This window comes from Odocoileus virginianus, chromosome 5, assembly GCF_023699985.2.
Source record: "Odocoileus virginianus isolate 20LAN1187 ecotype Illinois chromosome 5, Ovbor_1.2, whole genome shotgun sequence".
NCBI classification, from domain to species: Eukaryota; Metazoa; Chordata; class Mammalia; order Artiodactyla; family Cervidae; genus Odocoileus; species Odocoileus virginianus.
The window spans coordinates 75,387,907-75,413,660 of NC_069678.1; the positions used below are offsets into that span (position 1 = coordinate 75,387,907).

General features: G+C 38.9%; 1 protein-coding gene across 8 annotated transcripts in view; it reads right to left on the bottom strand.

Moving 5' to 3' along the window:
- The window catches only part of OSBPL9 (oxysterol binding protein like 9), a 175,305-nt gene that overhangs the window by 46,452 nt on the left and 103,099 nt on the right, over positions 1 to 25,754 (bottom strand). For 5 of the 8 annotated variants that reach the window (XR_011487874.1, XM_070468164.1, XM_070468163.1 and 2 more), the window contains exon 5: positions 593 to 661. The exons of 2 other annotated variants lie outside the window; for them this stretch is intronic. Coding sequence is in view for 5 of the 6 variants with exons in the window: in XM_070468164.1 (XP_070324265.1) it covers positions 593 to 661 (69 nt within the window). In the remaining variant the exon portion in view is untranslated. Of the gene's footprint in view, positions 1 to 592; positions 662 to 10,682; positions 10,860 to 25,754 lie in introns of those variants that run through there. One more of the 8 variants, XM_070468166.1, reaches the window with a different exon arrangement.

Below are 25,754 nucleotides of genomic sequence, written 5' to 3' on the forward strand. Positions count from 1 at the left end.
AGAATCAGGAAATAAGAAAGTTATGAGTAATTTAAGGAACTGAGAAGAATAATGCAGAACAGGAAGGGCTATGACTGAATAACACTGTAAAAAGAAATTCACAAATGAGTAATTATTTTCATATCAAATCTTATTTCACAGCAAAAACTTAAAGGACTAAGTACCCTATACTCAGTGCTTTCTCTTATACAGGACAAAGTAGTATATAATATGTTGTGAAAAGAGAAACACTGAAATTATTCCATGTAGGTCTCATAGGAAAGTTCAGAGTAACACGAAAACCAAATAAGTGACCAGTAGCAGAACTGTAAAAGGGAATAACAACTTAAAATTTTAACAAAGGAAAAACACCAAAGAAAACAAGACACCTAATGAAAAACAAATGGCATAATCCAGACAAAAGTAGGTGATTTTTAAAGGAAAATTAGCATAACACAGTCCTTAAATAAAATGATAAAAAGTGTTGTTTTGATTAAATATGAGTATTTGGAAAGTTTATATTCACAGTTAGCAATTTGAGATGACATGCATCACAGATACGCTTTCAGCCAATGAAAGAAGTATAGGGCATACTTACAATTGAATCACTTACAATTATTTTTGAAAATTCAAGAACTGGAGAGATACCAGAAGACTGGAAAAAAGCAAGTGTGGTACTGATCTTCCAAAAAGGTAAGGAAAAGAGAGAATAGAAAGTTACTATGCTGTGCGTCTGACATGAGTCATTAATTAAAGGAATAATAAGAGAAAAATCTGTAACTGTACAGAGGAAAAGTATCAATAGGTACATGAGCAGCAAGTGGCAGGTTAAAAAATAAACTTAAAAATTATGCCAAAATTTGTAATGGCTTTTCTGTTCCTTAGAAATTTATTAGCAAATTAAGTTTTTTGAAAAATGACACCACTTTGTTTCCTTATGAAGTTACTCAAAAGTTGCTTTAATGATGAAAAAAGTATATTAAAGAAACCAGAAATATTAGTAAGACCAAGATTTTATGTGGGGTATACTGACTGGTGACTTCCTTGGTTTATTAAAAATTTGGAAACATTTATAATCTGCCATTTCTGTGGTTTACCCTCTTCAGCTAAAGGAAAAACAGAACTCAAAGATATAGAGAAGTTTGGAGAGTATGAATTTTTAACCCTAAAAAATACTCATATACCAATTTGTTTGGAGTAAAGATTTCCAATTCAAAAATATCCATAAAATTGAGCCTATTATTAAATTCTTTCTTTCAATGTAACTTCAGAACAGCATTTTCCATCTAAGTCAATGTTCTGATAGTCTAAGACTCCAAATTAGGTTCTCTTTTATCAACATGATAGTTACAGCTATTTTATCAAAAACTGCTTAGGTGCCCCAAGAATGCCCTAAATGGTAAAGCCTTTTTCCATAGTTTTAAACGAACAGTACTAGCACCACAGATTCACCAGGGATGCACAATACAGTACAGTAAGTTTTTTCAAAGTACTAATCCTCTGGCTAGATATTTTACTGTATGGCATTTCTTGTTTCATTATTATAACATAGTAAAATAGATAGATATTAACCCCATTTTATAAGTGCTTACCCAAATCATCCAGATGGGTTTTTAAATTGAGATTTCAACCCAGTCCTTTGATTTCAAACCCATTACATTTTTCTATTAAATCACAATGATATTTGAAAAGAATTCATAGCATATTAGACTAAAACTTAATCTAAAAAATGTCTGAAGGAAACCTGGTGTACCCAAAATGAACACAAGCTTTAAAGTCAGACTGATCTAGTTTTAAATCCTGAATCTGTAATTCCCTAATTACCTACATGATCTGGCCAAGTTACTTTCTCTACCTCCATTTTCTTACCAGGGAAGAACACAAAAATAAACCTCTCAAGGTTGTTGGAGAGATGAAAGAATATACATAAAGTAACACAATAGTTGGTGTTCTATTTCTTCTTCATAATGTGGAAGTGAAAATAACCAGGATTCAGCACTGTATCCCAGACCCTAAACTAGGCCTAACATACAGAAAGGTTCTCAATGAATATTTGATGGATTGAAAACAAAATAAATTAACAACTAGGTAATACACAAAACATATGCAACTCTAATAGAGAAGTATAACCGAGAAAAGGATACAAGCATAACTTAAACTGTATTTAACATTCCTTGAAAAAAAGGAAAATAAACAGTAAGCTGATGAACTATGAAGAAAACAGATAATAGTAATAAAAAAGGTATGAGAAATAGACAAAACTAGTGCTAAAATACAGTCTTGGAAAACAGATCAGAAACAAAATTCCATATGAGATGTTAAGAAAAGTATCAGGTATTATGCCTGAACCACAAAAGGTAAATTGTGCTCAATTATTACCTTGGTAACAAAGAGTCAAACAATATAAAGAATCACTCTTTTCCATAAAATAAAAAGATTTTGAAAATACATTAGTCCTTTGAAAAATAAAATCATTTTTAAATTTACAAAGAAAATAACTTCTCTTAAAAAAAACAAACACACACAACAACAAGTCTAAATTGCTTATATACTTGGGACAGAAAAGACCTGCTTTGTCAAATAGGAATCAGGTACATACACCTTTGTCAAAATTCCTTAGCTTTATCATAACTCTTAGCACCACTGCTTACTCTGCATGATCTCTCTTCATCTAATACCAACACTGTTATGTCACCTTTTGACTTACAGAACTACTAATATTGATTCCATAAAGTGATTTGATTACTCAAACAACTGCACAAGAAAGGTTTGGGTTTGTAACATTTTCCTCTACTTAAATCACTGATACCTTGTCTTTCCAAATGACTCTCCCAATTTATTCAACAAAGTCATATGAAAACTTATTGCCAAAAGTAAATAGAACACACAAAAACCTGGAGTTTATAAACAAGGTGACCACTATCCCAGTTTGTCTGGGAGAATCTCTTTTTATACCTGTTGTCTCAACAAAATTATTAGCAGCCTCCTTCATTCTCCAAGTGCTCCAGTTAGGACAATAAATTATATGTTCTCCCTCTCTATAAAGGTTGTAACTAGCATTTTAGAGATGTAAATGTCTGGGAGGCATACAGAATTGCCTCAAGATTTCAGAATGCAGCAAATTACTTTAAAAAAATTTTTTTAATGAAATATGAGTTTACAGTTTCTGAACATAGAAAGCAAATTACAAAAATAAAATAGAATTCAAAAGTCAGAACAATTAATACTGCCTGAGTGATTACTTTATTCTAGACAGAGACATGAATAATAAGATGTTATATTTTTGAAAAGTTATTTTATTCTCACACACACAGGTCTGAAATAAAACACACAAGAAGCAGATGTTACACCTTCAAAGTGAGATTGAGAAAGGGGAGAATTTGAGACAAGGACTTCTTAATTTTTACTTTTTATACATTCATGATGCCTGATTTTTAAAAAAACAGTATTTAAATTCAAAAACTTTATGTAAAAAGTATTCAGAAACTGTACAGGTTATAAATATGTTTCAAAAACTTTGTAACTCTTTTACCTTGCAAAATCATCAGATTATTTTAAAATTATCAAACCCTAAAATGTCTTGAGAGAGTAACTTGGTAGTGCTAAAGATGTTCAGATACATCTTGTCAAGTCAAATAAAATAAAGCATAACAATTTATAACATTATTTACAGATAAAGTACAAACTAGCACTCTCACACGCACACGCGCTAAGAAGAAAAATGGCCAGTAAAACAAAGCAGAATACCTAATTTTTTCTCCACATCCTTCCTGCCAATTCCATGATCATGAGTCCATACTAAAGAAAGTAAACTCATAAGAAACAAAAATACCTGCGATCCAAGTCCCCTGAGTGAAGCACTGTTTGACTATGTGGTGCTGGCAACCAGTCAAAGCTTTATTTTCCGCACGCTAATCACTGGTCAAGCTACTGACAATATCTTTCTTAAAATTAAAAGTCATAGGTTAAGTCATTACAGGATCTTAAATAAGCTCTGAGTTGCTTACTAGGATGGAATGCAAACAATACATTCTTCCCCTTTCCAACCTCACATGACTGCCTGTCACTGAACTTCACAGAATTTTGGAAAGCAAATTCTCATGATTTTCAAGGGTCCACCAAAAATGGAAGTTATAGAAAGTCTCCTGGAAATCTGCTCTACATATAATGAGGAAAAATTCATGTTAAACACATGAATTCTTAAAACTGAATGCTTTAGTAGTTCAAGTTTTCAAATAACTACAGAATTCTCATACTCATTCATAATACTTGTTGAAATTAGATTATGAAATGTTTCTACAAAATCTAATACATTCCTTTAACAAAACTGATCTCTCTGTACAGCAAAATACAACAAACTGAAATAAAATCACCAAGGGAAGTTAAATGATAAATTAGTCAGGCCAATAGACAATCAGTACTAAACGGCTTATCTCTCACACAAAACAAGCAAACAAAATAGAACAAAAATAACCCTGATTGGAAAGAACAGATTCTGTAACTGGTTTGGTGCTTATTCCTTTAAAATTACATATGCCAAAGCAGTTTTTGTGTATCTGATTTAGCTGCCAGTGAACATCAAACAGAAGGAAATAAGTTGTTTTTACTAAGGCTGTTAAAAGTGCAATACAAAATTACCCTGATTACCCTGTTGTCAGAAATCTATCAAAAAGGTCTAAACTATGACTAGAATATATGCCTGATGGGACAAGACTCCTTTTATTCTCTACTGTATCCCCCAGGCTAGTGCTTGGTTTGTAGCAAGTGCTCAAAAAAATTTTTGTAAATGAATGAATTAAGGAATTCTGAAATTTGCCAACCTGTTAGGATTTAAACATAAAAAGCAATCAAAGAAGTTCTTGCAGATTATAAATCAGAGTACTCATGAAAAAAAATCACAAATAACATCTAACTATTCTAAACAATTTATTATAAGTATGGATGCTAAAAACTTTTAAGAATAACTGAAAGTTTTTAAGAGAAGAGAAATTAAATCAGAGGAAAGACACCACCGAGGCAGTTCAACAAGCAAGGCCAGATAATAACAACTAAAACAAACTTCTAAAAATTCATTCTCTCATGCCAAGTCTCATGAGCACAGTTTCATACATACTACTCTGGGTTTGGAATTCAGCATTACACTAATGATTTATTCACTGGGTGTTTATGATTATGACACTGTGCTGGATGCTCTGGACATGTCACGATGAAGCAGATACAGCTTGAAATCTGTAGCAGGAGATAAACATCTAACTACAAATAACTGCTCTTCACACCTAACAGTTTCAAATCTGTAGTAGGAGATAAACATCTGTCTACAAATAACTGCTTCAAGCATGATAAATTATTATGAGAAAGATACTAAGAAATTCAAGAGAAAGTTAAGGCGATCAGAAAAGTGTCACAGAGGTAGCATTTATTTTTTTTTTATGTTTATTTTTTTTTAAGTAGAAAGTTTTTTATTTTTTTTTATTTTTATTTTTTTTCCATTTATTTTTATTAGTTGGAGGCTAATTACTTTACATCATTACAGTAGTTTTGTCATACATTGAAATGAATTAGCCATGGATTTACATGTATTCCCCATCCCCGTCCCCCCTCCCACCTCCCTCTCCACCCGATCCCTCTGGGTCTTCCCAGTGCACCAGGCCCAAGCACTTGTCTCATGCACCCAACCTGGGCTGGTGATCTGTTTCACCCTAGATATACATGTTTCGATGCTGCTCTCTTGAAACATCCCACCCTCGCCTTCTCCCAGAGTCCACAAGTCTGTTCTATCGTAGCATTTTGATTTGGACAAAGATGAGGAGGGGGAAATAATTAACAGCAGTGAGCAAAGGTGGGAAACATTATGAATAGATGGGATGCTTGAACTTTTCTTTAGGAGAGAAACGAGGGCAGGGTTAAGTAAACTAGCAAGGGATGCTAAGATACCCGGGAATCAGGAACGGCAGGAAGCCTTCACCACCCCCAAGACTGGAGGAACAAGGAGGGAAACAATGCAGCTCCGATCGGGCTCGAGGGACACTCAAGCTGGAGGACACAGCCGCTGCTACAAATTCATCAAAGCGGAGAGAGAACAAGAGGAATAAATACCCCCAGAGGTTATCTCTTTGTTTCCTTCCATCTTCTGTCCTTCCATTGGCTAAACCCTACGAGAAGCCAGAAGGTAAAAAGGACCCTAGGTGACACAGGCTGTCAAGGTCAGCCTCCTGGGGCAGAGAGAGAGGCAAAGAGAATGAATTTGCAGGAAAATGGAGAGTAACCAGAAAAGCCATCCTTCCAGACTTGGGAGCAAGTATAAGCACAAAGAGAGGCTGAAAAGAACAAGGAGGTGAAATAAGGAACAATATTCTCTTGGAGAAGTATGTAAGATATTTTTCAGATGCAGATGCTGAATCGAAAGGAAACCAAAATCAGTGTCTGAACTGGAAAAATTACTGGGACTTAGGAGATTGAGGTGAGCCATGAATGAATACAAGCATCAGAGCAGCACCCCAGTTCTCTCTAGAGTTAACAGAAGAGCAAAAATCATAGATGGCAGTCCTATTAGTCTACTCTCTAAATGTGTGACCTTGGGCAAGTCACCTGGCTTCTCTGAAACTGTTTTCTCCATTTTATAAATACACAGAGGCTTAATTAAAACTTTAGATCCTTTCCAGTTCTAAGAGTCTGTGAAGCCAGTATTTCCAAGTAAATAACCATATTCATCAGGTGAGTGAACAGCTCACCATACTGGAAAAACCAAGGGTCCATTTACTGGCTTAAAAAAAAAAGTTAACTTCATTTAAACAAAGAAAATAAGAACTTAGAGGTTCTAACTGCAGTTGGGTCCTCCACTGTAGGACAAAAAAAATGTCAAATCACAAGCAAAAATTTAGTGTAACCTTGAAACTGAGTGAGGAAGATTAATGTAACCGGATTAAAAAACATGCTCTGGAATGCAGAGAATGCAAAGAAACAACCGGGTAAGCTGAATACCTTGGTTGAAATGGCACATTTCAGAAAAAACAAAATTAGCTGCTCTGTCAATATAGCAAAGAAGCAAAGTTCTCACAGGTGTTTCTAGAAATAAATGAACTCCTATAGTATTAATAATTCCCTCACCCTCCAACACACACACAGCAACCATTAACATTCCTTCACAATACAAATATTCATTGAACTCAGATGTATAGAACAGACTTGTGGACTCTGGGAGAAGGCGAGGGTGGGATGTTTCAAGAGAACAGCATCAAAACATGTATATTATCTAGGGTGAAACAGATCACCAGCCCAGGTTGGGTGCATGAGACAAGTGCTCGGGCCTGGTGCACTGGGAAGACCCAGAGGGATCAGGTGGAGAGGGAGGTGGGAGGGGGGACGGGGATGGGGAATACATGTAAATCCATGGCTAATTTATTTCAATGTATGACAAAAACTACTGCAATGATGTACAGTAATTAGCCTCCAACTAATAAAAATAAATGGAAAAAAAAATAAAATTAAAAAAAATGAAAAAACAAATATTCATTGAAGATCTGTTATGTGCCAGGTGCTATCAATGTCTTCAAAGGATTTCTCTAAGGACAAGAGAGATAATAGCAAATACAATTAATCACTACCTAATCTTCTGGAATGAGATCAGATTTCACCCTTTCCAAGCAGTCTCCCTGACTTCTCTAGCCAGCAACATGCTCTTTTTCCTATGATACTAACTACTACAGAAACAACTTGTACTGGTACCACTACTAATATTCTTTCCACTATATTAGAGGTCACATAGGTTGGAAGAGTAGGCATTTGCCTGGAAATCCACTCACCATTTGTAACGTTGTTTCTAACGTTTTCTGCAGTCCTGTCTCTCAGGTGTGGCAGCAATTAGGGAGCTTGGTGACTTGGAATATATTTCTAACTCACATGGATAAACCACGCTACAGTACAATGAGTCAAAGGTTTGTACAATTAACAACATGATTAAGTCAAGTATTTTGATCATATGCCAAGCACTAGACTAGGGACAAAGGCCCTACAGAAATAGAGTCTAATCCAAGAACCAGATACGTGCACAAAGATCTATAGTACAGAGGTATGAACAAAGTGCTGTAGTAACACATGAAGGATGACAGTAATCCTAACTTGCTCTGCCTGAAGGAAGACATCAAAGAAAAAGTAACACAAAAATTTTATGTCAAAAGAAGTAGCGATATAGCACCGGAATGAATTCTAAGCAACTGTAATTTTAATCAAGAGGGAAAGGCAGTGACTGTGCAAAGAGCTATAGAGGCTATGTCATGTTCCACACAGGTAAGAGTTCATAATGCTACAGTAGATACCCTGGGTAGCATGCCTGCAGCTGAGTCCACACCAAGAGTGACAATTATCACCAGGTTGTGAAGGGCCTTAAAGAACATTCTCAGCAGCTGGGCTTGAGCAAGGGGGAGCCAAAACAGACTCTTAAGCACAGCTGTGACTCAGTGGGCTCTGACTGTGGAAAAGAATATGAGTAGAGGGAGTCTAGTGACAGGAAGACTAAAGTTTTGTGAAAGTTTAGGTGAGAGATGATGAGGGCCTAAATGAAAACACTGTTATGTGGGGGGTAGGGGGGGAGGATAAACCCAAGAGCTATTTCTAAAGCAAATTAAACAGGATCTGGTAACTGGACACAGAAAATAAGGGAGATGGAAAATGGCTTTAAATGACTAACTGCCTGTGTGTGGTGGAACTTCAATTAACTAAAATATTTAGGGACAGGTACTTGGCTTAAGCACATTTTCAACCTAAGAATTATTCTTTCAAACATAATCTTTGCTTAAACATCTACTGGAAAATCTTCCTAAATACAATCTCGTGGTGGTTTAGTCGCTAAGTCGTGTCCAACTCTTCCGACCCCATGAGCAGTGGGCCTGCCAGGATCCTCTGTCCATGGGATTCTCCAGGCATGGATACTGGAGTATCCTTGCCATTTCCTTCTCCAGTGGATCTTCCTGACCCAGGAATCAAACCTGTGTCTCCTGCATTGTAGGCAGATTGTTACTGACTGAGCCACAAGGGAAGCTTTAGTACAAATATAATCCTAGGCCAAGTACATTACAGTATCCATAAAAACTGTCTTTTTCTATAGAATCCCAATAAACATCAGTTCTCAGATACTGACAGAACTCAACATATCCCAGGGGACATGTCAGAATTTCCTTTTTAAAATAAAAGCCTGATAGCCTCTTTCTCAAGCAAGAAACTGCAAACTATGCAACTGCCTGATTTTCCAATCAGCAAAATATGGTTGTATCATAATGCTCTTCACTGCCTCAACCAAACTTATCAACTGGGGATGGTTCAGTGGTTAGATTATTACCAATCTTTCCACACTAAAGGAAAAAAGACCACCACCTAAGACTTTGGAAATATCAAAATGAATGTGATCAGGAGTCATTGCAACCCAGTGTTTACTGAGGGGTACTTCAAGTCGTGTCATCTTTGTCAAAGTCAAACTCAGAACACTTTGAAAATAGATCCAGCTTCTCTGTTATCTTTCTAATTTCCAAGGTAAGCTTTCCAGACTGCAGGTCTGATTTTTAGTGGTTTTTATCTTTCCTGGGATAGGAAAGGTAACATGGTATTTTAAGGTGCTGGGGTACATAAAAAGTGAAATTAAAAAAAAAAAATTAATTAAAAGTAAATGAAAGATGTAAACATTATTAAAGGGCTTTATCACAAACTCAGTTCAATAAAGGAAATGTTCTGAGAGATGATCCACAGTGGATGAAAATTCCCTACTTAAAAGTTCACTACAAGAATTCTTAAAACTGCAACTACTATTCTAAGATCTCTCCACCTTCTTAACTCAATATTAGAAGAAATAATTTCTTGATTTGTTTTTGATTTCCTGAATACAGCTAAAAGTACACAGTTTAATCAACACGTAAAGCCAAATGTTACTTCAAATCGGCAGACATTTTCTTAATCAATACATCTCTTACTCTTCCATATCAAAAACAAATATGGTAGGAATGATGCAATAAATGCATGATTTATACATGCTTCCTAGTCCATTGCTTATAGTTAACTTTCCATAACCAAGCTTACTGAGAACCTAAACTTGCCCCTCTAGTTTTTACGTGAACACCATAAAACTATTCCAAAGTTTTCAGTATGTTTGCACAAACTACCCCAAAGACATAAAACCACCTCCCCTTCCCAACACACACATACTCACAAGAAACAACACCCATAATTATTACACACAAAAATATTGGCCAAGGCAAGAACACAGCCAAAAATAAAACAACAGAAAATGTTTGGCCAGCAACAGGAAATTCTACTATTGGGCAACTGGTCAAAATTAAACTTTCACATTAAAAGAAAGTCTAACTCTTGTGTTTAATATCTTGAGACAGCTTTTGAAAGAAAACTAGAGTTCCACGAAAATGAATCAAAAAAGGGGAAGCGATTCTCTCCAGACTGGCTTGGTTGGTGGCGAATGACCTCTCCGGGATACAGAAGGCCCGTAGTCTCAGCCTCCAACCATCTCGGCCGAGGAAGTGAGGAGAGTCTCACGGAAGAGAGGGCCCGGACGGCCACATCGTCCTACTCACCCCAGGGGGCGACGGGATGGAGGCAGGGAGAGACTCACACTCGCGCCCACGGCCTGGGCAAGCAGCAGGGTCCCTGGGAACTCAGGGGTGGGAGCCGGCCCCTCTCCCAGACCCTCCGGGTCTACTCACTCCGCAAGTGGCCAGCAAGAAAGCCATTCGCCAAGGCCCCCGCCCTCTGTGCCTCCAGGGGAGGGAGCCGAGGGCTGCTTCTGAGCACCCCTCTTGGTCTCCCTCCGCCTTTTCACCGACACGGTGCAGTTGGTCTCCTCAGGTTCTGCCTTTCCCGCGGGACAGCCCCTCACTCCCTACCCCTGCCCCGCCCCGACCGAGGGACCGCAACGATTGGCTGACTCTGACGCCTCCTGGCAAAGAGACCCCTGGCGATTGGCCATGGGTCACCTGCGGTAAAGGAGGTGAGCGGCCGACGATTGGCGGTTAGGCCAATTTTGGGGTGGAGAGGCGGGAGGGGCCGCCCGATGCGGCTGGGCATCTGGACGGCCCCGCTCCCCAGCCCTCCCACCGCCTCGCGCGGGGTTCACCTCCGGGCTCTGGCCGACTGCCACGCCCGGACCTACTCCTCGGGGCTCGCGGCTGCCCCACCACGCCAATTGCTACCCCCAGGAAAGGGAGCTCGAGGCTCGAGGGAGCTCAGATAGGCTTCGGGGCTTCGGCCCCGAAGGTTCCCGTAGGGTGGCGACTGCGGAAAGACCCGCAGAGACGAAAACGTGCTACACTAAACCCACCCGCATCTAGCTCGACATCCTCTATTTTGGCAGCTGTGGAGTCAAATTTCATCTAGATGACTGCTTTTTCTTACTTCCGGAAAGTTGTTTGTGTCGCGAGGCGAGAGAGTGCGTCGGGGGGGTGGGGCAGATACTATATCAATAAACAAAAGCATTGGTGCCTGTTTTATTAATCCAAGCAAACATGGGCTTACTGTTGTGCCACAGCTCCATAAGGAATGTAGGTGGCTTGTGAAAATACTTTGGGAAGCCAAATGACATAACTTCTAGGGCTTAGGGAACCTGAACAAAAAAATCATCCAATCTGCAGGAAATCACAGACACAAATAAATTACTGAGTTACTGATCTGGAGGGCAATTACCTTCTGCTCTTACAATTCTTTCATTATGGTTATCTCAGTTTCGGTGCTCAGTTCTGTCCGACTCTGCGACCCTATGGACTGCAGCATTCCAGGCTTCCCTGCCCATCACCAACTCCTGGAGCTTACTCGAACTCATGTCCATCCAGTCCGTGATGCTATCCAACCATCTCATCCTCGGTCGTCCCCTTCAGTCTTTCCCAGCGAATCAGCTCTTCGCATCAGGTGGCCAAAGAATTGGAGCTTCAGCTTCAGCATCAGTCCTTCCAATGACTGTTGAGGACTGATTTCCTTTAGGATTGACTGGTTTGATCTCCCTGCAGTCCAAGGGACTCTCAAGAGTCTTCTCCAACACCACAGTTCAAAAGCATCCATTCTTCAGCTCTCAGCTTTCTTTATAGTCCTACTATCACGTCCATACGTGACTACTGAAAAAACCATAGCTTTGACTAGACGGACCCTTGTTGGCAAAGTAATGTCTCTGCTTTTTAATATGCTATCTAGGTTGGCCATAGCTTTTCTTCCAAGGAGTAAGCCTCTTTTAATTTCATGGCTGCAGTCACCATCTGCAGTGATTCTGGAGCCCCAAAATAAGGTCTGTCACTGTTTCCATTGTTTCCGCATCTATTTGTCATGAAGTGATGGGACCGGAAGCCATGATCTTAGTTTTCTGAATGTTGTTTTAAGCCAACTTTTTCACTCTCCTCTTTCACTTTCATCAAGAGGCTCTTTAGTTCTTCGCATTCTGCCGTAAGGGTGGTGTCATCTGCATATCTGAAGTTACTGATATTTCTCCCAGCAATCTTTTCTTTTTTTTTATTGAAGGATGATTGCTTTATAGAATTTTCTTGTTTTCTGTCAAACCTCAACATGAAGCAGCCATAAGCACACATATATTCCCTCCCTTTTGAAACTCCCTCCCATCTCCCTCCCCATCCCACCCTTCTAGGTTGATGCAGAGCCCCTGTTTGAGTTTCCTGAGCCATACAGCAAATTCCCATTGGCAATATATTTTACATATGGTAATGTAAGTTTCCATGTTACCCTTTCCATAGGTCTCACCCAATCTTACCCCCTCCACATGTCCATAAGTCTATTCTCTATGTCTGTTTCTCCACTGTTGCCTTGTAAATAAATTCTTCAGTACCATTTTTCTAGATTCCGTATATATGTATTAGAATACAATATTTCTTTCTCTTTCTGACTCACTTCACTCTGTATAATAGGTTCTCAGTTGATCCACCTCATTAGAACTGATTAAAATGTGTTCTTTTTTATGACTGAGTAATATTCCACTGTGTGTATATATACCACAATTCTTTATCCATTCATCTGTTGATGGACATCAAGGTTGCTTCCATGTTTTAGCTATTGTAAATAATTCCCAGCAATCTTGATTCCAGCTTGTACTTCATCCAGCCCAGCACTTCACATGATATATTACACAAATAAGTTAAATAAGCAGGGTAATAATATACAGCCTTGGCATACTCCTTTCCTGATTTGGAACCAATCTGTTGTTTCACGTCCAGTTCTAACTATTGCTTCTTGACCTGCATACAGATTTCTCAGGAGGCAGGAAAGGTGGGCTGGGTATTTCCATCTCCTTAAGAATTTTTCACTATTTGTTGTGATCCACACAGTCAAAGCCTTTGGCGTAGTCAGTAAAGCAGATGTTTTTCTTGAACTCTCTTGCTTTTTCGATTACCCAATGGATATTGGCGATTTCATCTCTGGTTCCACTGCCTTTTCTAAATCCAGTTTGAACATCTGGAAGTTCATGGTTCACATATTGTTGAAGCCTGGCATGGAGAATTTTGATCATTACTTTGCTAGTGTTTGAGATGAGTACAACTCTGTGGTAGTTTGAGCTTTCCTTGGCATTTTCTTACTTTGGGATTGGAATGTCAACTGACCTCTTCCAGTCCGGTGGCCACTGCTGAGTTTTCCAAATTTGCTGGCATATTGAGTGCAGCACTCTCACAGCATCATCTTTTAGGATTTGAAATAGCTCAGTTGGAATTCCATCACCTCCACTAGCTTTGTTCATAGTGATGCTTCCTAAGGCCCACTTGACTTCACATTCCAGGATGTCTGGCTCTGGGTGAGTGATCACACCATCATGGTTACCTGGGTCATGAACATCTTTTTTGTACAGTTCTTCTGTGTATTCTTGCCACCTCTTCTTAATATCTTCTGCTTCTGTTAGGCCCACACCATTTCTGTCCTTTATTGTGCCCATCTTTTCATGAAATGTTTCCTTGGTATCTCTACATTTCTTGAAGAGATCCCTAGTCTTTCCCATTCTATTGTTTTCCTTTATTTCTTTGTACTGATCACTAAGGAAGGCTTTCTTATCTCTCCTGGCTATTCTTTGGAACTCTGCATTCAAATGGGTATATCTTTCCTTTTCTCCTTTGCTTTTTGCTTCTCTTCTTTTCACAGCTATTTCTAAGGCCTCCTCAGACAACCAATTTGCCTTTTTGCATTTCTTTTTCTTGGGGATGGTCTTGATCACCACCTCCTATACAATCTCACGAACCTCCATCCATAGTTCTTCAGGCACTCTATCAGATCTAATCCCTTGAATCTATTTGTCACTTCCACTATATAATCATAAGGGATTTGATATAGGTCATACCTGAATGGTCTAGTGGTTTTCCCTACTTTCTTTAAGTCTCAATTTTACAGTAAGGTGTTCGTGATCTGAGCCACAGTCAGCTCCTGGTCTTGTTTTGCTGACTGTATAGAGGTTCTCCATCTTTGGCTTCAAAGAATATAATCAATCTGATTTTGATGTTGACCACCTGGTGATGTCCATGTGTAGAGTCTTCTCTTGTGTTACTGAGAGAGAGTGTTTGCTATGACCAGTGCATTCTCTTGGCAAAACTCTGTTAGCCTTTGCCCTGCTTCATTTTGTACTCCAAGGCCAAATTTGCCTGTTATTTCAGGTATCTCTTGACTTCCTACTTTTGCATTCCAATTCCCTATAATGAAAAGGACATCTTTTTGGGGTATTAGTTCTAGAAAGTCTTGTAGGGCTTCATAGAACTGTTCAATTTCAGCTTCTTCAGCATTACTGCTTGGGGCACAGACTTCAATTACTGTGATACTGAATGGTTTGCCTTGGAAACAGAGAGCATTCTGTTGTTTTTGAGATTGCACTTAAGTACTGCATTTCACTCTTTCGTTGACTATGAAAGCTATTCCATTTCCTCTAAGGGATTCTTACCCACAATAGTACATATAATGGTCATCTGAGTTAAATTCACTCATTCTAGTCCATTTTAGTTCCCTGATTTCTAAAATGTCTATGTTCACTCTTGCCATCTCCTGTTTGACCACTTCCAATTTACCTTGATTCATGACCTAACATTCTAGGTTCCTATGCAATATTGTTCTTTACAGCACGGGACTTTACTTCCATCACCAGTCATATCCACAACTGGGTGTTGTTTTTGCTCTGGCTCCATCTCTTCATTCTTTCTGGTGTTATTACTCCACTGTTCTCCAGTAGCATATTGGGCACCTACCAACCTGGGGAGTTCATCTTTCAGTGTCCTATATTTTTGCCTTTCCTACTGTTCATGTGGTTCTAATGGTTCATGGTTATATATATATAACTATAATTTTATTAAATTCCTAAACAAAGTTTAGGCATGTGTGCTCAGTCATGTCCAACTCTTTGTGACCCCATGGACTGTAGCCCACCAGGCTCCTCTGTCCGTGGAATTTTCCAGGCAAGAATACTGGAGTGGGTTGCCATTTCCTCCTCCAGGGGATCCTCCAGACCCATGTCTCTGGCGTCTACTGTGTTGGCAAGTGGATTCTTTACCACTAGTGCCACTAAGCAGCTAATTAATTTTTCTATCTCTACTGGTAGCCCTTAAGACTAGCACCTTGTACACTGCACAAAACACTTAATAGATGCTTGATTCACTGTAAAGATCCCATTTGTTTTATGTACATTTTTTTCCCAAAATGTCCAATACTAAATACATTCTCTTCTTCCTGCATCCCCTACCTCAAAAGCCTGATCCTCTTCCAGTCCTACCCATATCAGTAAGTAAAAATCAGTACCATCCACACAGTAAATTCAATCTGGCAGTCCTTGACACTTTACCCATTCCACATTCAATCCATCACCACATTCTGCCATTTTACCTCCTGAATACAATCTCAATTCTATCTACCTAACTCCATCACCACCACTCAATTACAGAACCAGCCTCTTGCAATGATCGCCTTAGTAAAGTATTCCTGCTCTTTAAAGCTCCTCCAATTCTTTCCTAACACTTCGGGCCACAGCAGTTGGTTTCCAAAACCAGCTGTGACTGCCTCCTCACCTGACCTTGCCCTACCCAGTTCAGTTCAGTCACTCAGTAGTGTCTGACTCTTTGCGACCCCATGAACCACAGCACGCCAGGCCTCCCTGTCCATCACCAACTCTCAGAGTCTACCCAAACCCATGTCCATGGAGTCAGTGATGCCATCCAACCATCTCATCCTCTGTCATCCCCTTCTCCTCCTGCCCTCAATCTTTCCCAGGATCAGGGTCTTTTCCAATGAGTCAGCTCTTCACATGAGGTGGCCAAAGTTTTGGAGTTTCAGCTTCAGCATCAGTCCTTCCAATGAACACCCAGGACTGATCATCTTTAGGATGGACTGGTTGGATCTCCATGCAGTCCAAGGGACTCTCAAGAGTCTTCTCCAACACTATGGTTCAAAAGCATCAATTCGGTGCTCAGCTTTCTTTATAGTCCAACTCTCACATTCATACATGACTACTGAATAAACCATAGCTTTGACTAGACGGACCTTTGTTGACAAAGTAATGTCTCTGCTTTTTAATATGCTGTCTAGGTTGGTCATAGTTTTTCTTCCAAGAAGTAAGCGTCTTTTAATTTCATGGCTGCAATCACCATCTGCAGTGATTTTGGAGCCCCCGCAAAAAAGTCAGCCACTCTTTCCACTGTTTCCCCATCTATTTGCCATGAAGTGATGGGACCAGATGCCATGATCTTAGTTTTCTGAATGTTGAGCCTTAAGCCAACTTTTTCACTCTCCTCTTTCACTTTCATCAAGAGGCTCTTCACTTTCTACCATAAGGGTGGTGTCATCTGCATATCTGAAGTCATTGTTATTTCTCCCGGTAATCAGCTTGTGCTTCCTCCAGGCCAACTGCTTCCCACTGTGCTTAGGATACAACTGAGTATTCATCAATAGTATGCAAGGTTTAGCCCTCCCTGTCCATAAGCCCTACCTGTCTCACACCTTCTACTCCCTCATTTTCTCCACTCCACACAATGGCCTTTTCCAAGTTCTTTCAATTTGCCATGGACCTTCTAACCTCAGGGACTTGACACATGGGCCCTGTGGTTATTTCTGCCTTTTACACTGTCCCCATGAAACCAATCCCCATCCTTCACTTAATTTACTTCTACTCATCATTTCCTCCCTATGTGAATTCTATTTTATGTTCTCATAGCCCTTGCAGCACTCCTTTGTAAAACTTATTACAGCTATAATTTTACATATATTTGAGTTATTTTTTAAACAAACATGGAGAAGGAAATGGCAACCCATTCCAGTATTCTTGCCTGGAGAATCCCATCGACAGAGGAGCCTAGTAGGCCACAGTTCATGGAGTCGCAAAGAGTCAGACACAACTAAGTGACTTCACTTTTTTTCTTTCTTTAAACAAACATACTGTTGTAATTTATATATAATTAAATGTATCCTTTTTAGATGTACAGAGTTCAATGTATTTTGATAAATGTATGCACAAATGCAGCCACCACCACAATTAAGACACAGAACATTTCCAGTATCCCAAAATTTCCCTTGTGCCCCTCAAGCAGTCAATCCTGCCAACCATGGCTCTGTTTTCTATTTGCATAATTCTTTATTTAATGTTTATGTTCATCACTAGACTGTAAGAGGTAAAGAGGTAAAGATCTATCTGATTTTGTTCATCATAGCCTCAGTATTTAGCCAAATGCCTGGCACATATTAAGTGCTCAATAATGAAGTTCCTCTGTTAACAGTCTGAAAATAAACATTATTTCTATGATAAACATCAGTGAAACTATAAGCAGTGATGGATAAAAATACATTAATTTTGCCAGGTGGACAAGGTTAAGGTCAGTGTCTACTAACCTTCACTAATGCCCTTTACATTTTTTTCCTTTCATATCTGCTTTTCTAGCAGTTAATTTTGTGCCAGAGAAGATCAAAGGACTTTGATTCAATACTGGTTGATCAAACAGTTCTCCAGGTCAAGGCAGAAAAAAAAGCCTATATCTCTAAAATCTGTTTATAAATTGCACTATTTGACCCTATAAGAGACAAACTTAATCTATGTAATTTTTGCTTACCAGTTCGTTCATGTGCTTTTCATGTGTTCTTGTTATCTCCCCAACAAGACAGATCCATAAGGTCATTAAAGACTTTACATTTAACAGTACATACCAAAGTATCAGATTGTGTCTGTGTCCTCCAAATCCTCTATCACCACCACCACCACCATTATCATCATCATCATCATCAGGGGTCAAGAGCTTCAAAATCTAAGGCACTATCATTTTTGACAGTGTAGTAGAAAAAGTAAATCCTAGTATAAATTTAGTGGACCCAATTATAAATTGGGTTTGTTTTTTATTTTTGACAGACTTAAGTGTCTAAGACTGGTATAATGGCAATGCTGTTGTTCAGTTGCCAAGGCATGTCTGACGCTTCACAACCCCACAAACTGTAACATGCCAGGCTACCCTGTCCCTAACCATCTCCTGGAGTTTGCCCAAGGTCATATTCATTGAATCAGTAATGCTATCCAGCCATCTCATCCTCTGTCATCCTCTTCTCCTTCTGCCTTCAATCTTTCCCAGCATCAGGGTCTTTTCCAATGAGTCAGCTGTTAGCATCAGGTGGCCAAAGTACTGGAGCTTCAGCTTTAGCATCAGTCCTTCCAAAGAGTATTCAGGGTTGATTTCCTTTAAGATTCACTAGTTTGATCTCCTTGCTGTCCAAGGGCTCTCAAGAGTCTTTTCCAGCACCACAGTTTGAAAGCATTAATTCTTCGGCACTCTGCCTTCTTTATTTGTCCAATTCTCACATAAATACATGACAAGTGGAAAGACCATAGCTTTGACTATGTGGACCTTTGTCAGTAAGGTGATGTCTTTGCTTTTTAGCACACTGTCTAGGTTTGTCATAGCTTTCCTGGCAAGAAGCAATCAATCTCTAATTTCATGGCTGCAGTCACCATCCACAGAGATTTTAGAGCCCAAGAAAATGAAATCTGTCACTGCTGCCACATTTTCCCCTTCTATTTGCAAAATGATGGTACCAGATGCCATGATCTTAGTCTTTCTATATTGAGTTTTAGCCAGCTTTTTCACTTTCCTCCTTCACCCTCATCAAGAGGCTCTCTAGTTCCTTTTCACTTTCTGCCATTAGAATGGTATCATCCGCATTACCTGAAGTTGTTGATATCCACAATCTTGATTCCAGTTTATAACTAATCCAGACTGACATTTCACCTCATGTACTCTGCATATAAGTTAAATAAACCAAGTGACAATAAACAGCGTTGTCGGACTTCTTTCTCAATCTTGAACCAGGCAGTTGTTCCATACAGGAACTAACTGTTGCTTCTTGACCCACATACAGGTTTCATAGGAGACAGATAAGATGGTCTGGTATTCCCATCTCTTTAAGAGTTTTCCACAGTTTGTTATGATCCACACAGTCAAAGGCTTTAGCGTAGTCAATGAAACAGATGTAATGTTTTTCTGGTATTCCCTTGCTTTATCTATGATCCAGCGAAACCTGGCAATGTGATCTCTGGTTCTTCTGCCTTTTGTAAACTCAGGTTAGACATCTGGAAGTTCTTGGCTCACACAATGCTGAAGCCTAGCTTGGAGGATTTTGATCATAATGGCAACAGAGAATATGATTTACCATAGTCTTTTAATAATTTAGCTAAGTCCAGAGTCTACCTTTTCTCAGTTTATTACAGGTAACTGTGTTACAGATACATAATTCTCATTTTCCTAATCTCAGTATAAAATTAGTGTGCACAAAAGGTGTAGCATTTAAAATGAAAAGTAATTAAATAATACAAGGCAACATACTCATTTTATTCCAAGAAACAGTAGGACTTCTAATCAAATTTGGCAACTCAAGTGTTTCTAAAGAAATCTACAAGTTGTTTTAGAAGAAAATTAAGTGACCAATGCCTTAAAGTCACATATGACAACCCATGTATCAGAGGGATCTTCAATACTCATCTTTGAACTACATAACTAAAGCTCAGTTCAGTTCAGTTCAGTTCAGTCTCTGTTGTATCCAACTCTTTGAGACCCCATGAACCACAGCATTCCAGGCCTTCCTTCCATCACCAACTCCCAGAGTCCACCCAAACCCATGTCCATCGAGTTGGTGATGCCATCCAACCACCTCTGTCACCCCCTTCTCCTCCTGCCCTCAATCTTTCCCAGCATCAGGGTCTTTTCAAATGAGTCAGCTCTTCGCATCAGGTGGCCAAACTACTGGAGTTTCAGCTTCAACATCAGTCCTTCCAATGAACACCCAGGACTGATCTCCTTTAGGATGGACTGGTTGGATCTCCTTGCAGTCCAAGAGATTCTCAAAGAGTCTTCTAAAGCACCACAGTTCAAAAGCATCAATTCTTTTGCGCTCAGCTTTCTTTATAGTCCAACTCTCACATCCACACATGACCAATGGAAAAACCATAGCCTTGACTAGACAGGCCTTTGTTGACAAAGTAATGTCTCTGCTTTTTAATATGCTGCCTAGGTTGGTCATAACTTTCCTTTCAAGGAGTAAGTGTCTTTTAATTTCATGGCTGCAATCACCATCTGCAGTGATTTTGGAGCCTAGAAAAATAAAGTCAGAAACTGTTTCCCCATCTATTTGCCATGAAGTGATGGGACCAGATGCCATGATCTTAGTTTTCCTAATGTTGAGCTTTAAGCCAACTTTTTCACTCTCCTCTTTCACTTTCATCAAGAGGCTCTTTAGTTCTTCTTCACTTTATGCCATAAGGGTGGTGTCATCTGCATATCTGAGGTTATTGATATTTCTCCCGGCAACCTTAATTCCAATTTGTGCTTCTTCCAGCCCAGCGTTTCTCATGATGTACTCTGCATAGAAGTTAAATAAGCAGGGTGACAATATACAGCCTTGACGTACTTCTTTTCCTATTTGGAACCAGTCTGTTGTTCCATGTCCAGCTCTAACTGTTGCTTCCTGACCTGCATACAGGTTTCTCAAGAGGCAGGTCGGGTGGTCTGGTATTCCCATCTCTTTCAGAATTTTCCAGTTTGTTGTGATGCACACAGTCAAAGGCTTTGGCATAGTCAATAAAGCAGAAATAGATGTTTTTCTGGAACTCTCTTGCTTTTTTGATGATCTAAAGCTACTAAGCAATTAAATTAAATTGATAAACATTTTTGTTATTGTTCAAGAAAAGAATAGAATAGGACTTCCCTGGTGGTCCAGTGGTTAATACTCCATCAGCCAAAGCAGGGGATACTGGTTTGATCCTGGTCTGGGAAGATTCCACGTGCTGGAGAGCAACTAAGCCCCAGTACCACAACTACTGAGTCCACACCCTAGGGTCCATGTTCCACAGTAAAGACCAGCACCCTGGCTCGCCACAACCAGAAAAAGCCCGCACAGCAGCAAAGACCCAATGCAGCCATAAATAAATAAATGAATAAAAATATTTTAAAATAATGGAATATAGTGATTAAGAAGTATAAAAAACAGCATCGTTGTATACCTTAAATTTATACAATGATGTATGTCAATTACCCTCAGTAAAAGTGGAGGAAAAAACTGAAAAACACATAAATAACAAGAAAAAGTAAACTTTAAAAATGTATAAAAAAAATCGGAGAAAAATCACAACACTAAGGTTCAGACTGGTGGGGGATCTTTAAAATGACAGGAAGTCTACTGAATAAAAAGACCTTACCTATAGCTATTAAGATGAAAAGAACATTTTAACTGTACAAAATTTATGTACTACTTTCAAAAATATTATTTCTGCTAGAGAGTCCAATAATGTTTACCTACAAATCACATTCCAGTCTGATGTCATTTTAGAGATAGACAAATGCTTTCAAGTACAACAGAAGAAAAGAAGCAGCAAAAATGGGGTGGGGGGGAATAATAGTTTCCCTAGGAATTTGCCTAGCAATTTGAGCCAAATCATTGGAGCAGACGACATTAAAAGACAACTCTTGGAAGCAGAATATGTAGCTCCAATGTTTTGTCTGACTAGTATCCAGAAGTCTCAAAATTAAAGTCAGCCAATAAATTTTCACAGAGAAAATTTAGCCAAATGGAATAAATACAATACTTGGCATATGGTAGCAGCATTCCTTAATTTGCGATTAGGATCACCATATTCCAGAAGTCTGTATGTAAATTATTTGCAATTCTCAATGCATCATCAAATAAAAAAATCTTTGGTTCAGATTTAGGAATGAATATCCTCTAAACAACCCCACAATGGCTATTGATAGTATACTGCCTTAATCATCACTGTATCTTTAGCATCTCCTCACAGAGAGACTGGCATGTACTAGGTGCTTAATAAATGTCTACTGAATGAATGAAATGCTAGGTACATTATAAAAACAGCAATATAAACAGAAAAAAGGTTGAAAATGGGTAGTCTAACAAGCAGAACAGAGAGCGCAAAGGGGCAGAAGTGTCAGGGGAAGCACAATGATTGAAACTGCCCACCCTGGCCAGGCACCATAATAACTATTTGCATAAGTTGTTTTACAACAGGAGGTCCTGGTAAGGAACACGGAACTAATAAGCCACCACCAACCGGAAGAGTTCAGGAAAGGTAAAAAGGAGACACATGTCTGACCACCTCCCAGAATCCTTCTCTCTGGCATCCATCTTGGCTGATCAAGGGGTACACCACCAGGAAGGACTCTGAGTCAGAATGATTGGCTAAAGACAACCCAGAAACTAATCCCATCACCATAAAACTCAAGACTGCAAGCCATGTGACAGAGCAGTTCTCCTGGGTTCCCGTACCCTAGTGCTCTCCACCCGGGCGCCCTTTCCCAATAAAATCTCTTGCTTTGTCAGCAGATGTGTCTCTTCGGACCATTCATTTCTGAATGTTAGACAAGAGCCCAGTTTCGGGCCCTGGAAGGGGTCCCCCTTCCTGCAACAAAAGGACAATGTTTTTCTATATGAGCCTTTCGAAAGTGAAGTCGCTCAGTCGTGTCCGACTCTTTGCTACCCTGTGGATTGTAGCCCACCACGCTCCTCTGTCCATGGGATTTTCCAGGCAAGAATACTGGAGTGGGTTGCCATTTCCTTTAGTACCATTCAATGTTTAAATTATAGGAGAAAGGTGCTATTGTCCCTATTTTTATAGCTAAATTCTACACTGGCCACTTAACTTTCTTCTGAAAGTTCTGATTCCACTAAAACCATGTGAATTGCCAAAATTGGTTAAAAGTACACAGAGAGCTTCCTGCCACAAGATGGATAAAATGTCTTTGTATTGTGTGATTGCTCTTCACTTTAAATGCATCAGGCTTTTAGGCACACTAAATTTACATGAGAATTAGGACATTAACAAGTTGGAACTCCATGTTTTTCTCAAAAGAAAAGGTGTAAGAAAAACTATTGCTTTTATTTTATATACTTTTATTAATATGTCACTGCTTCAGAGAAGTGGTCTCCGATCAACCAGCCTACCTCATTGGAAGCATAACATGACATTGTTATAGTTTTTTAAAGATTCAATTCTCATGATTTTTATTTTCTCCTTTATACCAGACTGAGCTCAGTAAAGACAAGGACAGTAGGTCATTTATTCACAATTACATCCTCCACAACTAGTACAGTGCACTGAACACATTAAGTGTCTTATAAATATTTATGAAATAAATAAATTTTCTGTATTCTCTGTATGTTCTGAATTGAGCATGTACTATTTTTTTTAAATTTTTAAACTTTATTTCTATAAAGAGAAGGCAGTAAAATATAAGTTCTAAAAGATTTCCAAAAAACCACAATTAAAATAAATTTCTGGCACCTAAAGGAACAATCTTTAGTATCTATAACACTGGACCATTTATTTTTAGTTGTTTCCCACGAGTTCAAGATAAGATGGGCCACCACTATTACAACAAAATTTATTATTAAAAAACGAATCCTTGAATCCTAAATTCCAATTTAGGAACCAGAAATTCCTCTACCCTCAGTAACAGCAACAATGTTGGGAACATTCCTTAGAGAAATTTTCCTTTGTTGTAGGAGCCCCAATTACCTGGCTACCTCTGCATATCATTTTACCTGTGGAAAAAGTGACACATCTATATTGCAATCATTTCCTTCGGGAAACAAAGGGCTTCAAGGGAGAAAAACAAAACACATGTATTTTTCTATATGACACAAAAATAAAATCTATATGAGGCCAAGGGAAATGATACAGTGATGGTTATTATGTTTATGCAGTCAGTATTATATACTAAGAAATTGAAATATAAGTTCCAAAAGCTAATCTTCAGTAAAATAGCTTAACACTCAAGAAAAATACACAAGGGCTTCCTGGTGGCTAGTGGTAAAGAATCCGCCTGCCAATGCAGGAGGCACGGGTTTGATCCCTGGCCCAGGAGGATCCCAGAGGCCACAGAACTAAGCCCGTGTGGCCTGTGCTCTAGAGCCTGGGAGCCACAGCTACTGAAGCCCGTACACGCTAGAGCCAGTGCTTCATAATAAGAGACGCCACCGCAATGAAAAGCCTGAACACCGCAGCTAGAAAGCAGCCCCCAATTGTTGGAACTAGAGAAAAGCCTGTGCAGCAATGAAGACCAGCACAGTCGAAGATAATAAATAAAATTTTTTAAAAATATTTTAAAGAAGAAAAATACTCAGGAGATTTCTACTAATCTTAACACATAGCTATTATAGAAAAGAGGGTAGACTCAAGCTAACTAATACTAATAATTAGTTCAACTACTATTCTAAATTGCATCTTAAATATTAAATTTATGGTTACGACTAAGCGACTGAACTGAACTGATAATAAAACTTGAGCATGTATGTAATTATCATACAAAGTATCTAGGTTTGAAAAAATGCTTCAGAATGGTTCTATTGTTTTTTTGGCCTCAATAATGAATTATAATCTGAATTCTATCACATTTCTTTTATGCATAATGATGTTTTACTTACAGATTCAATAGCATTTCTGGTGAGATTTCTACCAGCCCTCTCTATTCCCCTCAGCCATATTCTTATAGATATCATGTCCTTTTTCTCTACAGGCTTGAGATCAAAGCCAATATATACTGAACAAACAGGAAAGGGCAAAAATTAAAAGATTACAATTCAGTAGCAATGAAATTCCAATTTGATAACCACCTAAGATACAGTCTACAGTGGCCTACAGAAACTTACACAGACAAGGACAAGTATTGTCCAATTTCATGACTCAAATTATGATCACAGAAACCATTCAGTATAAATTTTTTAAAAATATCAGCTCATTTATAGCATGGAAGCCAAAAACTTAAAATATCTATGAAAAATTTAAAGTGTTAGTCACTCAGTCATGTTCAACTCTTTGTCATCCCATGAACTGTAGCCCACCAGGTTCCTCTGTCCACTAAATTCTCCAAGCAAGAATACTGAAGTGGGCATCCATTCCCTTTTCCAGGAGATCTTCCTGACCCAGAGATCAAACCCAGGTCTCCTGCACTGCAGGCATTCTTTACCACTGAGCCACCAGGAAACCTATAAAGGTCTATACTACTCAAACATCTACTTTAGGGTATTCAAATTGGGGTCTAAACAAGTTTCTGTATCTCAATCTTATGCGTTTTAGTTTCTGATAACCTATAAAAATTAGTATAACCACACACTGAATCAGCAGTAACAACATCAAATTCAAGTGCTAACAAGATACTTCATTGCCCATGTTGTTTATCATCAAGTTGGCACCAAAAACTATCACTTACCATAGAAGAGCCTTGACCATGAAAATGACATATGTGGGAAGTCAAAGTCAAAGACCTCATGATACATGCTGT